Consider the following 17,971-nt stretch of genomic DNA (forward strand, 5'->3'; position numbering starts at 1 on the left):
TGGGAGAAACAATACTGAGATCTGAATTTAAGAGAGCATTAAAAGATTTAAATGGCAGAAAGGCTCCTGGAATAGACGGAATACCTGTAGAATTACTGCGCAGTGCAGGTGAGGAAGCGATTGATAGATTATGCAAACTGGTGCGTAATATTTATTAAAAAGGGGAATTTCCGTCAGACTTCAAAAAAAGTGTTATAGTCATGATACCAAAGAAAGCAGGGGCAGATAAGTGTGAAGAATACAGAACAATTTTAACTAGTCATAACAAACAATTTTAATAGTTTAACTAGTCATAATCAAAAATCTTAACTAGAATTCTATACAGAAGAATTGAGAGGAGAGTGGAAGAAGTGTTAGGAGAAGACCAATTTGGTTTCAGGAAAAGTATAGGGACAAGGAAGCAATTTTAGGCCTCAGATTAATAGTAGAAGGAAGATTAAAGAAAAACAAACCAACATACTTGGCGTTTGTAGACCTAGAAAAGGCATTCGATAACGTAGACTGGAATAAAATGTTCAGCATTTAAAAAAAATTAGGGTTCAAATACAGAGATAGAAGAACAATTGCTAACATGTACAGGAACCAAACAGCAACAGTAATAATTGAAGAACATAAGAAAGGGAGTCCGACAAGGATGTTCCCTATCTCTGTTACTTTTTAATCTTTACATGGAACTAGCAGTTAAAGGTGTTAAAGAACAATTTAGATTCGGAGTCCTACGCAAGAACTATCGCATAAAAATAAACAAGAACAAAACAAAAGTAATGAAATGTAGTAGAAATAACAAAGATGGACCACTGAATGTGAAAATAGGAAGAGAAAAGATTATGGAGGTAAAAGAATTTTGTTATTTGGGAAGTAGAATTACTAAAGATGGACGAAGCAGGAGTGATATAAAATGCCGAATAGCACGAGCCTTCAGGAAGAAATATAATTTGTTTACATCAAAAATTAATTTAAATGTCAGGAAAAGATTTTTGAAAGTATATGTTTGGAGTGTTGCTTTATATGGAAGTGATACTTGGACAATCGTAATATCTGAGAAGAAAAGATTAGAAACTTTTGAAATGTGGTGCTATAGGAGAATGTTAAAAATCAGATGGGTGGATAAAGTGACAAATGAAGAGGTATTGCGGCAAATAGATGAAGAAAGAAGCATTTGCAAAAATATAGTTAAAAGAAGAGACAGACTTATAGACCACATACTAAGGCATCCTGGAATAGTTGCTTTAATATTGGAAGGACAGGTAGAAGGAAATAATTGTGTAGGCAGGCCACGTTTATAATATGTAAAACAAATTGTTAGGGATGTTGGATAGAGGGGGTATACTGAAATGAAACGATTAGCACTAGATAGGGAATCTTGGAGAGCTGCATCAAACCAGTCAAATGACTGAAGACAAAAAAAAAATACATATATCTATGAATCTCTCTTGAAATATTCATATGTGTAAATATAAGAACCATAAAAAAATTAGCGCCATGAATTCTTGAAGCTATTGATCTGCATAGGCTAAGTCTGGTCTGGTACCTAACGCTAAATACATTAAACAACCAATGTTTTCATATAGCCATTTTTATCTTCCGCAAATGTTGATTCATCTGGTATCCATCCAGGTCAATAGGGATCGTTAATGGCTTTGCATTATTGATGCCAAATTTTTAAAATAGCTTATTTGCTTATGCAGTTTGAGAAATTCTAATCGTACCCTACTAAAGGGCATTTATGTGTGTTTGTGTGTCCATCCCCCTTAGCTTAGCACCGGATTGTACCGATCACTAGCAGAAATGTCTCGTAGTGATCAGGTGTATACTTATTATATATATCAATATAATAACAAAATATGCCTTAATATTATATAAGTAATAATATATCTTTTTATTTACGTGATTGTTTTTCTTCATAAAGTAATGAACAATAACCAAAAAAGTGGGCACTGGAATAGTACTGATCAGCGGAAAATTCTGATTCGTTAGTATCAATTTCTAATTTAACTTGAATTATTTCAATTTTTATCATTAAAAAAAAAAAAATAGTTTTACACAAGAGGTAATCAATTTTGGACACCTAATAATCCCATTCTGAGATGCCGCCTGCCAGTGCAACCCACCCGGAGGGCATGCCAACAGCACACCTCTGCAGATAGTATAATTATAAAATTTATCAATTTTCATTCCCAAATAACAGTCTACATCTGATGAAGTGATCACAAAGTAAGGGCCAATCTGATTATGAATTTGAAGATTTTTTGTCATCCCATAACTAACCTATCATCATCCTTGTGGAAAAACATTTTCAATTTTTCATTATAAAACATAAAAGGTTACAACTCTCCTGTAAATTACAAGTTCCAAGAAATTCAGTTAAACATTTATTCCAGCATTTTGAAGCCTGTTTCAGTCCATATAATCGTTTACATAATTTACACACACGACCTGTATTCCCATTATAATCGCTATGGTTGTTGCATATATATATACATTTTTTTCTAAGGTACCATTCAAGAAAGCTGTTTTCATGTCAATTTGTTTAACACTTCATTCACACTGAACAGTAACTTCCGACAGAGCTCTCATGGTTTCTAATCTGGTAACTGGACTGAAAGTATCATTAAAATCGTATCCTTTTCCTTGATTGAAACTCCTAGCCACTAAATGCACTTTATACTGAATAATTTCATCTTTGGAATTTATTTTTATGGAAAAAATCCATCATTCATCAATGAGTACTTTGAGACAGTAAATTTGTTAACTCTTATTTATTATTCTTGTATAATGAGTTCATTATATAATTTCCTGCATATTCCTTAGATTTTAATGATACTTTTGTTTATTATCAATAATCTACTTGAGTTGTTCATTTTCACATTCAAATTGTGAAAAAAACATCCTCGTTTTGTGTATAATTCACAGTAACTGAATTTTGCGAATAGCTGTCATTCTCATTTACCTCAAATTGTGAAATATTATCCTTTGGTTTTTTATCTTCTATACCATTTGAATTTATCAAACCACACCCATTCTCACTTTCATTTGAAATTTTTATGTCTTTATTCATATTAATCTTCTTCGGTTTTTGTAAAAATTCATCTCTTATTTTATATATCTAGAAACTGCAATCAGCATAACCAATAATATATATTTTCTAATAGATTTTGAATCAGATTTATTTTGCTTCTGATGGGGACAAAAATTTTTATATGCCAAAAAGTTTCCAAGTGGTGAGAATAATTCTTATTCAAAAATAATTGTATCTGTGTTTTTCCTTTAATTTTTGTGGGTGCTGTCCTATTTATGGGGAATCTATACAAAAACTTTTACACCAAAAATTTTCTAAGTGGTGAAAATGTATTCTCACAAATAATCCTATTTTCACATCCAGCAACTCTACTTTGTTGAGTGAAGGGAACTATAATTGAATGTTATAGAACAATAGTCTCAGCACACATCATCTTACTTGCTTGTTACTAAGTTTCTCGTTCGATATCAGTATGTAATTCTTTTATAATCTATCCATATTGTGCCTTCACTAATTCATTGAAATTTTGAAATTTTTTTCTCTTCATCCTTTTTATGTAATAGATGTGTAACTCTGAAATTACAATAATCATCTTTAAAAACAAAATAATAACAATAACCATTCAAATCATTCTCTTCCATTGGGCCACAGATATCGGCAAAAATCAGTTCTCCTAGTTTAGTAGATTTTTCAGTTTTTTCACCAAAACTGAGTTGATGATGTTTACCAAACATACATCCTTCACAGAATTTATTATCTATTTGTGCTGGTATTCCATGATCCTTCAAAAAATCTGCATGTGTCATTTAATTTGATGATCAAATTTTCATGCCAACTTTGCAGTGAAAAATGGCATAAGGTTTTTCTTGACATGACTCTCACTGCCAACTGATAAGTTCATTATCATAATAATTTTAAATAACTATTGCAATAGATACAAAATTTCTATGGAAAATCCTTGATTTTCCATTATTCTGAATTGATTAGTCTATTCCTTTTTTCCAGCCCTTTTTAACTGAGAGTAAATTGTAAATTCCATCTGGATAGCATCACACATCTTCAAAATATCGATCAGACCAATCTTGATCATCAAAAATTTTAACATTTATGTGACAAATACCAAAAGCTTCTGATTTAATTCTTTGACAACCACTATCCGTTTATTTTGCACTTCAAAAGATTCAAAATTATCAAACCAGTCACTCACTACATGTTAAATAGTGTGTGGCAACTCTATCAGTGTACCATTTATCAAAATATAATTTTTCAGTGTTAACTGGAACAATTAAATGATTCATAAAATCATGATCAATAAACATACCCCTTCAATATGTTTTTCTCATTAGATTTTCAGCAGATATGACATAATCTTTATTTTCATCTCGATTAGAACAAAGATTTAATTGATGACCCTTCTTACATTTGAAACAAACTATACCAATGTTCCAGTCATATGATAAACATCCAGCTTTTCCACATGAGAAATGTTGCTTTTGTTTATTTTGTTTCAAAACTTTTAACAGAAAAACCTTTTGTTGATTAACTTTAATTTTTCTAGTTTTTTAATCGGTATACTAAATTTTGATGTAATTGCTGCAACCACATCTATTTGATCTCTATTTATCAGTTGAAATTCATAATTCAGACATTTTTTTTGTAATATTGCTAGTGTTTATTCTATTTGAGGTAAATTATGTTACTTATAAATGTAATCAAAATCTTTTGTTGGAGTTTGCAGCAATAAAGCACATAAATCATTTTTGTAAACTGGATTAATGACATTTTTATAACATCTGATATTATTGCTAAATGATTGTGCACATTTATATGTGATTCCCATTTGATATTTTGAAACTGATGCCACAACAAATCTATATTTTCAGTAGACTGAACATCATAAAGCTGATCCCACTTACCCCAGACATCTTTTGCAGTATCTTATCCAGTTACACAAAGTAATGGAGATAAAATTTTTTTCCTGGTATCATGTTTTTTTCATAATTTTTAGTACCTGTTCAGGTTGTATAAATGTATATAACAAACTACATCTAAAACTTCATCACATTGTATAATAATTTTCATAATAATTTTCCACATTGCCCAGTTTCCTTTAACAATGAGCTTCTTCTCAATTTGTTGCTTATCATCATTCATTATAATAGATGTATTGTTTGTTAACCTCAAAAAATTAATGTATATGTTTTCTTCAACATCCACTTTGTTCCACATCCAACATCCACATCTTTCATTCTTTTGTCAATATTCAGTTTATCAAAGAAACAATCATGTACCTCTGCTATCATGTTATGATAAAATTATTTAATTCTAATACGTTTTATTGACAAAGTAAAATACAGAAAACAACTAAAATTACAACTTAACAACAAAGCATCAACTTGGATATATCATATGTATTGAATTACTAATCAATAGGTATGTAATTAAAACTTTATTGTTTTTCCTTTAATTTTTGTTGGTGCAGTCCTATTTAATGTATACATCAGAGCAAGAACAGCTTCATCCTATAAAAACTTAATTTCTTCCTATGGCACTTAATTACTCAAATTTTTTAGTTTCTATTAGAACGGTTTGGGATTTATTTTGTTTATTTATTCTGTTTCGCCCTACAGGGGTTATTTAAATGAAAACCTGATGTGTGTTATCATAGAATATTATCATCTGTGAAGAATTTGAAGTTTTGATCACAATAGGTTTAGAAAATATTGAGATTATAAGATTAATCTGGTGTAATTTGATGAAGAATGTATTTTAGGAAAAAATGTTAACTTTTAATAAACATTACTCAGATAATTTTGGATTAAATAATTCTGCTAAATTTCATGTGTATCTCATGTGCTGAGTTGTATAAACTGATTTTGATAAATCTATGTTCTTTTTACTTTTTTTAGGATGAGTAATCTTTGTAGTTGCTTAGTATATCAGTTTGTACTTATTATTCTACAGATACTCTAGGGAGTAGTATGCCAAATTTCAGCTTTCTAACTCTTTGAGAAAAGAGAGAATTATTGATTTATTAGTGAGCGATGAGAGCTTTTTCAGTTAACATTTTACTTAGTTCTTATGAAGACAGATGTTAGATATATTTATTTCATGTTTATTTTCCCATATGATGTATTTCATATTTTAAATATTCTTTGTACTAATTACAGAAAACACTGATGTTATTTTGTGTTAAGAAAAATCAAGTTAGTGTGCAAAGTACAAATTTTTATTACAAGTTGGGAGCATACAGTTTTTAATGGTTACTTTCATAGGTTACACCATTTACTTTGGTGTAGTAGGTTTCATTTTGAGGATAGTTTGGGACAATTCAGAAGTTTCTGTATTTTGTACCTTTCACAAATTCCCATTCTTTTTATTCACAAAACTACAGTTGTATCATATAGTTTGATTTGTTTGAAAATTTCCTCATTCCCTAGTTATTTGACGATGAAGAAGAACTGTGACCTCCATCAAGGTGCATCATACACAACCACTCTAAAATTAAAGATTTCCTTCATAACAATTTCCCAGTTCAGCAGGTTGGCTTATAAGGACAAGGCTTGTTCCACTTGATTTCTTAGATTTGATAGCTCTAGATTTTCTTTAATGTGCATATTCTGATCTTATCTACCAATTTTGCTGAACTCAAAAATATCATTCTAAAGAGAAGCCACATTTGCTGAAGTTAGCAAAAAATGTATTTCATTTGTAATATCTGTCATGTCAACAATGATTCTTCTACCAGATCAAAATGACTAAAATATTTGGTTTGTTTGCTATAAAATTATGTTTCAGTTGATTCTTTAAGTGTTTTGAATATATATATAAACCAAATTGATCCACCCAAGTACAGAAATAGAAATATACATTAAATAAGATGACACTTACCTTATTTTTTCATATCTTTACAAAATGTTTTTGTGGAAACCCACATCTTCAGTTGTAATTTATTTTGAACTGTTTATATCAAATTACACAGTACACTCAAATTTATCATAAAACATTCAAAATAAATTAAAACTTTTTAAAAATATAAATTATAGAAATTAAAAACTACATATATAAAATATGACAAAATTTGGTAAAAAAAAAAGATAATTAAAATAAATAAATAACTGCATATTTATTTTAATTTTTACCATTTTTTTTTACTAATTGTGACATCATATTTTATACATGTAGTTTTTAATTTTTAATTTCTATAATTTATATTTTAAAAGAGTTTTAATTTATTTTTTATTTTTAAAATAAAAAGGAATTATATTTAACTTGATAAATTTAAATGTATTTGAGTGTAGTATGTAATTTGATATTAACAGTTTAAAATAAATTACAGCTGAAGATGGTGGGTTTCCACAAAAAAGTTTTTGTAAAGATATGAAAAAATAAGGTATCATTTTATTTAATGTATATTTCTGTATTTCAGTGTATCAATTTGGTTTATATTTGCATATTATTACAGAGGAATATTATTATCTTGAAAAGATTGACTTTTCCAAAGTTGTTAAATTTTTTTCATCACCTATACTAATAATGTAAATAATTAACTTAAGATTCATTACCTTTTATATGTTTTCATATTCAGGATATTTTGTTTGTTCAGAATGATGTAATATCTTCCTTTTGATTGATTTCCTGAAAATGTAAATTTATTACTTGATTATATTTTTGCCGATCTCTTTCTTAAGTGCATTATTAAATAAAATTTGAAGGAAAATTCACTTATTTGTTTTGAATATATAAAATGTGTTGTTTATTTATTACTCACATTTTAGTTAACATTTTTTATTATTGCTGTTAAAATTAGTTGTTTAGAAACAGTTAATTCACTACTAGCATATTTACAAAGATGTGTATTGACAAAAGTGGATATTGTTTAATTTGGAAAAATTACTGTAAATTTACTTAACTTTTATATATTGAGATTTAACTGCTTTACAACAGGATATAAGTGTAAATTCAAACCCAATCAAGCAGTCATTTACAGTAAAGAATATGACAGGAACACTTAACCATGGAAAGGAAGCACTTTTATAAATTTCCCATGTGATCAATTCACAATGTATAAGTTAATTTCAGGACTATTTCTACAAATAAATAAATTTATAATTTTATGAATTTCACTATTTGCCGATTCCATCATTATATTCAAACGTGTCACGTGTTCATTTATAATATAAATATCATTGTTTTTTATTATTTGTATTTTTTCAATAGACTGTTTTTAATTTATTCTTATTTATTTCTAATATTTTCATTTCCTGCAAATTTGAATATGTCTTTTTGTTACATTTTATATTATAATTTCATTCAATAGATAGCAGTACATATAATTATCAAAACATTTTCTTCAAATTACCATTTAACAGTCTGACTAAAAAGAAATACAGTTTATTATTTTCTTATGTTTCAAATTCTTATGTTTTTATTACTTCTGATGAAGTGTTGCACAACACGAATGCTCTAATGTAAACATTTTTAAAAGAAAAATAAGCAGAAAGTGATATTTTTTATTTAATTTATTTATTTATAATCTAAATCAATTTTGTTTTACCATTACACATAGAAACCACATCTTCTGTGACTAATTCAACAGCTACTGTAATTCTTGCTTTTAAATATTAAATAACACTTGTGTACTATGTGTATTAAGACTAGTACAGTAGTTACTTAATTCATTAATCATCAATTAAACTAAACTGAAAAATACCATATAAATTGAACATCTAAGGTGAGATTTTGTTTATTAATATAATTTTGATTGTCTGGTTGTATAGTGCAGTTACATCCATATACTTGCATCTTTATTCACCCATTGTAATAAACATGAAATAAAAATGATTATACCTCTTTTTATAAGGTCATTTTTACGTTAGCATAACATAAAAAGAGAAATTGTTGAAGTCTCTTTTGGATAAATAGTTTGATTTGACACATTACATGTTCATAGAACATTGAGTTAATTCGGGGGTTGAATTTGGGTATATATTATATGACTTCTGTTCTGAAAGTTAAACTTTATTATTGTTTTTTTTAATATTTGAGTTACTTGCTGTGATTGTGGTTTGTTTTCATGTATTTAGTGTAATATTTGTGTATTAAAGTGTGATAATATATATATATATATATATATATATATATATATATATTGTTTTGGTTGTCTGTGTTTTCTGTTTCATTTATTTCATGTAGGATTGAATTGCTTTTTTGATTTGATACATTGTAATAAAAGTAATATTCCAACATTGTGCTTTACAGCAGTCTCCTAAGTCTTTTCACTGTTATTTCTTTTCTTACTTTTTCAAGGTATAGGCTTCTTCTACCTTGAGTGGCTTATTGTTTTGTAGGCTTACCCATAAAAAAATAATAATAATGTAAAATCCACACCAAAAAATTATACTTTATAATTCTTTAATTTTGAAGTCAGTACCAACTTATAAACCCACTGGGTTGGTCTTTTGGTGAACTCGTTATCGCAAATCAGTTGTTTTCGAAGTTGAGAGTTCTAAGGTTGAAATCCTAGTAAGGCAGTTACTTTTATACCATTTACATTTAGCATCAATTACCATTAGTAACTTCATTTACATTCACATGTATCATTCTCATTCATCCTCTGAAGTAATACTTTAAGGTGGTTTTAGAGGCTATAAACAGAAAAAGAGAGAGTACTAACTTATAGGTTACCAAGTTATTAGTTTTAATTTGACAAATTTGAAAAGTCAAAATTAAAGTAGTTGTAGAAATAGTATTATTCCTTAATGAAGATTTTTTTTTAAGTATGTTTTGTTACCTTTTAAAAAGTTTATTTGGTAATACTGATCAATTACTTGATCAACATAGAATTTTTTCATATTAACATACTATTATATTAAGACAGAAATAGTGAAGATTAACATAAATTAAGTGTCGGAAATGCAAAATAAACCATAAACTAACCTTAATAGTCGTCAGAGTTGGACTCAGAGTCAGAGTCAGCCTTTGAAGGTGACTGATAGTGCTCTTCATAAAGTGATTCTCTGACTTACACATGACAAATAAGAGGAACATATGAATATAGTGACTATATTTCCATCTTATATATTAAAAAGATCTATTTCCAGTCTGTAGGCTGATTTTTTTTCTTTATTCTGATCGCAAGACCCACAGTTATATGTCAAATGCCATTGGATTCCAAACTTTAGCCTTCTCTGAGTAATCCTAAAAAATTCTCATTTATTCCTTAATTGAGGAACTTACTGTGATTATTACTCTCAGAAAAATCACTCTGAAGGTCTGTCAATGCTTCATAATATACGTGGGTCACTCTGAGCAACATAAAAAAAATCAGCCTGCCCCATCCAGTAGAACATCTGAGCGAGCTGGAAATAGGTTTGAGCCTGCAGTAAGAAAGGAAAGAGAAAATAAGGGGTTAGGGGTGAAACTTGTAATTGGAGTAGTTTTTAGCTCATTTTTTTAAATATATGATGTTTCTCTTTAATAATAAAGCTGCGGAGCAGCACGGATCCATTAGGTTTTTAGGTGATTTTTAAAATAATATATAAAATTACTTTGTAATAATAATGCTGCAGAGCAGCAAGGGGCCACTAGTTAAAATATAAATTCAGCTAAGTGCCCTTGAGATGGTGTTTAGTATTGTCATACTTTGGTACTTTACTCCTAATCTCTTTTCACAAAACTCTTAACTAACCTTAACAATGACTCTAACCTAAACCTTAACCCTAAACTCTCTCCATAGAATGAATTAGCATTTGAACAGGTCACCATAACTCACAGAACTGATTGCTAATTTACTAGAGTACTGATAATGTGGCAAGTCATTGAACTTTAGGTCACTCATCAAAAATGCTTTCCAATATTTAGATCTTGTGTTTTCTTGATCATAAGCATATACAGTACATTAATGTATGAAAAAGATTGATTTGATCAAATAATTGATCAGAATTACCATTTATTTTACTGTAAACTATTGAGATTATATTAAACAATTAAAAATTTACTGAAAACCTAATTAAATTTTGTTTCATTAAAAAATTAATAATTCATTTCTATTTTCACTATTTGCTGTCAGATTATAAAAAATGGGATTTGTATTTATTTATTTATGAGTAAAATATTATGATAATCTTTTGAAACATGAAAGTTTGGCTGGTATGAAAGTGTTTCTCTTCCCTAGTTAGTGGTCGTACCAGGTTTTTCTGCTGTACATTAGTTGATGGTGTAATTTATTGTGTAAATAACAATAAATAAATTTTTATTTTATTTTTACTATTACAATTATGAGAGAATTTTATATATTATTTTAATTTAAACTTTTCTATTATTTTACTGAAATTAATTTCTAAATCTTTATTATTGCAATAAATACTTCAAGAGAGCAATATTCACATAGAATATTTTTCACTGGAGAAGTGTAAAATTTTACTATTTAAATTAGAATTACTACAGTTGAATTTTGTTATGTAATATATTATAAAAACATGTGTGCTAGGCAATTAGATGATAGTAATATTGTGTTTATTGGTGCCAATCGCCGCTTTTTTTTCCTTTTTTATATTATTCAGTAACTGTAATTTAACAGTATGAAATTAACTGTTTTGTTAAGATTTAGTATCTGCTGAAATGTTACATTTACTAAATATTTTCATTCTTTTTCTACTGCAGTACAGCTTTATGCCATTGATTACTCAAGCATAAGTTAAATGTAAATATTTATAAAAAGTTATTAATGATTACTTGTTGAATTAAAATCTGTTTTGTTTTATTAAATTTTAAAATCAATCTATTAGGTACATACCGTAACAGAAACCAGGAACAACATAATCAGCTGATATACAATACATACATTATAAATAGTACTGTTTTACTTCTATAAAATTGTTTGTTTTATTAATCACTGGGTAGTGAATTGAAGAATGCCTAATCATTCACTGATATAACAAACCTTATTATACAAATGATTTCATTTCTGAAATGTTGTAGAGTTTTGATTATCATTTTGCTTTTATTTATAATCTGTTTTTAATCTTTATATTTTCATGTAAATACAAGTACTATTTAGATTTTTTAATTATAAAAGCTATTGTTTGTTAGTTACTTATCTACTTTAATTTATTGTTAAGTTTTATACTGTCTAATTATGTTCATAGACTCCAACTGTTGTAAGTTCTAATTTTTAAACGTAATGAAAGAGATGTAAGTTATTTAATATATCCAGGACTGTTCATTTTTTTTAAAGTAATGAAAATCTTATTAAAAAAAATAATATTTTTGCATTTTGTTTTGTTCTTGTCATAACTCATCTGTATGATTTTAAAGTTATTAGTTAAAAGATTGTTTTAAAATTAACTTGTGTGTATTTCTGGTAAAAATTTACTTAAAAATTAATAGTATTTTGAAATTAAGATTATTTATAGAATATACAATTATCTTTGCTTAAATTATCCATAACCACCCCTACCAAACCAGGCAATGGAACTGTTTTCATATTACTCAACACAATACTTTGACCCACAAGAATGTGCCATATTGTGCTTACATTGCCATTTTTAATAAATTATGAAACATTTAAAACAAAATTTATCCACTAATTTATTTAAAGTTCAATTAAAAGATTTTCATAAATTTTTAATTGCTGATTAATTTTTTTTAAATCCCGAATTTTCTGCAATGTGTACATAGATATATTCTTAAATAATTTTCAGTGTTTTTTTTTTTTAATTGTGAATTACTTTGTAGTAGTTTTTTATTTATGTATTTACATTTCTTAATGTGGTTATATTTTAAATAATTAATGTGGGATTTAATTACATTTTTTTTTGTCATAATTTATGTAATCCATTTTATAATCACATTTTGACCTAATGTGTGACGATTAGAATAAAATGTTTATTTATTTATTATTTGGTATTATTATAAAAACACTGTATTAAATAAATTTGTACCTATGGAAAAACAGATGATAATTTCATACCATCTTAGGCTTATTTTAACTTGTGTTGATTATTAATTTTGGGATTAAATTTGAAAACTGATGATTTTATCAATAACAACATTACTTCAATTATAATAGAAAAGAAGCTTTATTTACATCACTCATGAATATAACTTTTAAATAAGTGGACAAAATTTTTGAATAAGTAATAGATAGTAAGGTTTGTGGAAGTCAGTGTTACTTATATGAACTTTAAGCTGATATGCAGGGTCAAAGTTTTTTTAGAATTTCATACGACATTGTGTAAGAATTTCAAAAAAGTTTTAATTGCAAAATACTTTTTACTCTTTTGATGAATTACTTTCATTCCAGACATAAATAAGTTAGGTAGTAGTCTAGAACTTAAATTTACATAGTGATTAGAACTAATAGATGTAATTGTTTAAGTTTAACTTTTGACTTGCCCATACTCTATCACTACTGAACCATGAAGGAATCGTATTAAATAAAATCATATTTATTACTACTGTGGAGACATTTTTTGTAATTCAGTTAAAAGTATTAAAGTTTGATATCCCAGAATTTTAAAATTATAATTTTATGTTATTCAGTGTTATTATAACGTAGTTAAGAAATCATTAAATTTTTCTTATTTTTTTTTTAACTGTTGTTCGTAATGAATCTGGTTCTATTCAGTCTGAAAGATATTTTTATGTTAATTTTTTTTTTTTATAAATATGATTATAAAAAACAGATTAGACAAAACATGATCCAGTTTTAAAACCTTAGTTTTATTAGAAAAGTGTTCTTTAAGAAATTTTATTTTCATTTGATATGGCTATGCTATAACTTAATAAATCTGTGGATTTATTTGTAATAAATGTCAGTATTTTATTGTGCTTATTCTGCTTCACAATTGGTGAATAGTATAATTAAATTGAGGGAGCAGTCTTTCCCAATTCAGATTCAGGCCAAGCAATCCTGAGATACTGCTATAAGTTTCACCTTAAAGTGCCTTACCCATGTAATTATTTATTTAATTTTACTTGAACTTGTATTATCTTCATATCTTAATTTTTGGCTTTGAGATTAGTTTTTTTAATATCAGAATTGCCATTTAAAAATTTATTAAGTCTCAATCTTTTATTAATTTTAAGATTTATACTTTCTTTGAAAATGCCAATCCAAATTGGTACAGTAGCCTCAGATTAAATTACACCTTACTCATAAACATTTGAAAAGTGACATCATGAGATTTGCTTAAAAGAAGGTACTTCCTAAACTACAAAATTCTTTAATTCATGAATTAATTTTTGTGTGGGATTGAAATCTTTTCTGTTTATTCCAGATTATGCCAATTTTTTTTTCTTAATATAGATGTGTTCTGCTAATAAAATGTTATACATTATGAGATTGTATAAAATTTTATATTAATCATACATTGTATTAATAATTGTTTGCATTGAGTAAACGATATAATATTATTGTACAGTGGGATTTTAGATAAAAATTCTTTGTTCCTTAATAGTAAATGAAAAACTGATCAAATCCACTAAAGGAATAAATTTATAGGAAATAAGAGCTAGTGCATGAGGGAGAGCGAATTGACAAGTAAAATACTGATTTATTACAAATGTATTATCTGTGATTTTGGGTTGAATATTTAAATTTAAAAAAAATGTTTGAATGGGATCTAAACAAAAAAAAAGTGAAAATGAGTATAAAAGAATGATGAAGAAAAACATGGAATTGTGCAATCCAAAATGACAGATGTGTTGCCATTGCTACTGCAGTGATAGAAGCTTTGTTTAGTACCTACAAGGGCCAGGCAGTAGCCTATTGATTGATTGTTTTATACAAACTGCAATATTCTATTAAAGAATCGTAATGAGTAAAAAAAATAAATATTAACAGACTATTGCGACTTGGGTATTTAATTTTCTAACTTTGTTATGATCAAGATATTATAACAGATTAATAATGTTAGAGGTATTGTTTAGTGTTAAAAAAGTTATTTTTTGTTTTCTGTAAACCTGTTTATTGTGCCTTTAAATCTATTCTGCAGCATATAAAAAAAAAAATATTGTAAATTGACCAATTTTAGTTTTTCTACATTTGGCTTTAATCATTATCTGAATTGATCAAGAGCACATTCTAGTTTTACTTTCCTGGCATCATTGCTCTAGAGTTCTAGAGCTGTGCTGCAAGAAAAAAGTATGGTAATCAGTCAAAAAATGGGGTGTGGGTTTTTTCCTTTCTCAGCATTACATGTCCCAGGAACCCAAAAAAGGTAGGAGGTTATATACATATGTAGGTGTATTTGAAGCCTAATAACTTTTGATGGGATAAACTGATTTTTTATGGATTACTTTTAAACCTTTAATATTATTTGAAGTGCACTTTTAACACATTAAAATTTTAAATAATAAAGTTTTATTAATAATATTACAATCTTAGGTAACCTTTCATTGTTCATACATTTTTCAATGGAATTTTTTTTTAGGTTTTTCCATTTAGTAAATGGAGAAAAATCAAAAATTTTCCATGAAGGTGATTTTGGAGGTGGGAGAGAAGAAAAAAATAAAAAATATACAGATTTTTAAATTTTTTTAAGTTTTTTTGGTTCATTTAAACATATAATGATAATCTTCCAATAAAACTTCACCAAAACTTACCTCCACCACAAAAAAGAAATCTTAGGTAACTTTTTTCATGTATTATTATTTCTCCACTACATAAGAATAATTAAATAATGCCTGGAAATTATTACGAATTTGTCAGCTTTTTTAAATTTTGATTTTTTTTTTTTTTTGAGAAATTATAAATTTATTCTTTACATTGGGTAAATATTTGTTTTTACTTAAACAAAAATGAAAGGAAAGTTTGTTGTTTTATAAATAACATTTTGCTTTTTGTTTCATAGGTAGTTAATATAGGATGCCTCAAGATGATAGAACACAACCGGCAACGAAGCCTGCAAAAAGTAAAAGAATCAGCATTCCTCGCACTAGTAATCAGTCAGAAAGTGAAGTTAGTCAGTTATTCCACAATAACAGTTTCAGATCTGACGTAGATGCAGATGGTAGTGGACTTCCCCCAGCTATTAGGTACTGAATTTTTATTTTTTAACTTTTTTATGGTATACACTCTTTTTTAAATAATAACATAAATGCAGTTAGGATTAATGATGATTGTCCCTTTTATTCTTATTGCAATCTAATAATATTAAAAATATCTTTTGGCATAAAATAAATTTCATATATACTTTTAGAGTACATTGGTACACACATAAAATTATTAATTCCAATCATCAGCTTTTTAAAACAGTTTGTTGATAAAGAGGTGCTCCCTGTGTACTAGTTGTTTTTAATTGCCACCCATTATCTGACCTCTCGTTTTTTTACATTTTCTATATCACCAATTTTTTCTCAAAATATCAGAAAAAATATTGTAACCTAAGTTTTGATAATATTGTATAAATCATATTAAAAAAACTTTTTTATGAAACTTTTTTTTAGAAAAAAGATTATAAAAAATGTTTACTAATTTTTGTGAACTTCCATATATCTTATGGAAAATTTATTCTAGAACAATAATTAAATATCTTATTTTAAAATAGAATAATTTATCGTAATTTTTGATGACTTTTGTTGTTATTAAAAATCTTGCATAAGCTAAAAAATTTCAGATCTCATTTAAGCCATATCAATTTATGTATTTTTTTGTCAGAATTATTTAATAGAAGATTTAATTAAATTGAAATTAAATTCAATTGTCAGAATTAATTAAATTGTTGTGATAAATAACGTAAAGTAATATCTAAACAGTAAGTTGATTTAGTGGGTAATGAATTATTATAAAAATTTTGTCATTTATGAAGCATGATTGGACATTTTTTAAGACAGGACTGCCACTGCTCAATAGGAGAAATTAGGTTTACCTATAGGTGTGAAGGGGAAGCTTGTTTTAACCTTGAAACATCCTGCAAAGATCACTACAGTATCTTTGTTCAGTAGAGAGTGGCATCCTGGTGTGTGAAGGTGTGTATTCAGTTACTGTAAGATTACTGATCTCTCAAAATGGATGAAAAAATGAAATGAGTTAGTGTCAAATTTTGCTTGAAACTAGGAAATCAGCTTTGGAGACTTATGAACTCTTAAAGGAAGCTTTTGGGGATAAATATGAGTCGCTCAAATATTTTTATCTAGTTCAACAAATTTAATGATTGCTGCAAATCAATCAAAGATGACCTCTGATCAGGTCATCAAATGAAAGTTTGCAATTTAGTGCATTCTGACCATAGACTTACAGTTAGGGAGGTGACTAATAAACTGAGTTTAAGCTTGTATGCAGTTCAGTTGGTTTTAACTGAAGATTTGAACATGCGCCAAGTGTCTGCAAATTTCATTTTAAAATTGTTGTCAGACCAGCAGAAACAACACTGACTTGAAGTGTTCCAAGAACCGATTAATTGGGCCAAAACTGACCCAGATTTGTTAAATAGGGTAATAACAGGCGATGAATCATAGGTTTATGAGTACTACCCAGGAAAAAAGGCCAGTCATCACAATGGAAGGGTTCAATCACAACTAAAAAAAGTGTGAAAAAGTCAGTCAAATGTGAAGAAATGTTGGTAATTTTCTTTGATTCTACTGGTATTGTGCATCATGAATTTGCTCCTAGGGGGCAGACAGTCAACTAGGAATACTATAAAAGTGTCCTTGAGCATTTACATGGAAATGTGTGAAGAAAGGTTTGCACTCTGGTGAAACAAGAATTGGGTTCTCCACCATGAGAATGCATCGGCTTATCGTGCGTTCTTGATAGTAGAAGTTTTGGTCAAATTCCAAATTCCTGTGCTTCCACAACCCCCTTATTCCTTGACTTGACTCAGTCCCTGCTGACTTCTACCTGTTTTCATAAACTGAGATTTTTGCTGAAAATGAACCATTTTGTATCAATTGAAGACATCCAGGCAATACAAAGAGGGTTCTAGCACCCTCAAGAAAGAAAATTTC

General features: G+C 27.6%; 2 protein-coding genes across 4 annotated transcripts in view; one reads left to right on the forward strand and one right to left on the reverse strand.

The window, feature by feature from the left end:
* Positions 1-11,877, reverse strand: part of LOC142325109 (ubiquitin carboxyl-terminal hydrolase 8-like) — a 103,665-nt gene extending 91,788 nt beyond the window's left edge. Inside the window, exons 1-2 of the mRNA XM_075366457.1 lie at positions 11,817-11,877; positions 7,585-7,657 (exon numbers count right to left, since the gene is read on the reverse strand). Of these exons, the coding sequence (XP_075222572.1) occupies positions 7,585-7,657; positions 11,817-11,862 (119 nt within the window). The 5' untranslated portion in view covers positions 11,863-11,877. The remainder of the gene's footprint in view (positions 1-7,584; positions 7,658-11,816) is intronic.
* The window catches only part of Wdr37 (WD repeat domain 37), a 60,414-nt gene that overhangs the window by 3,933 nt on the left and 38,510 nt on the right, over positions 1-17,971 (forward strand). For all 3 annotated transcript variants that reach the window (XM_075366462.1, XM_075366461.1, XM_075366463.1), the window contains exon 2: positions 15,877-16,060. In XM_075366462.1, coding sequence (XP_075222577.1) covers positions 15,891-16,060 — 170 coding nt within the window. In that variant the 5' untranslated portion in view covers positions 15,877-15,890. The remainder of the gene's footprint in view (positions 1-15,876; positions 16,061-17,971) is intronic.

The sequence above is a fragment of the Lycorma delicatula genome, chromosome 5 (genome assembly GCF_047948215.1).
Source record: "Lycorma delicatula isolate Av1 chromosome 5, ASM4794821v1, whole genome shotgun sequence".
Taxonomy (NCBI): domain Eukaryota; kingdom Metazoa; phylum Arthropoda; class Insecta; order Hemiptera; family Fulgoridae; genus Lycorma; species Lycorma delicatula.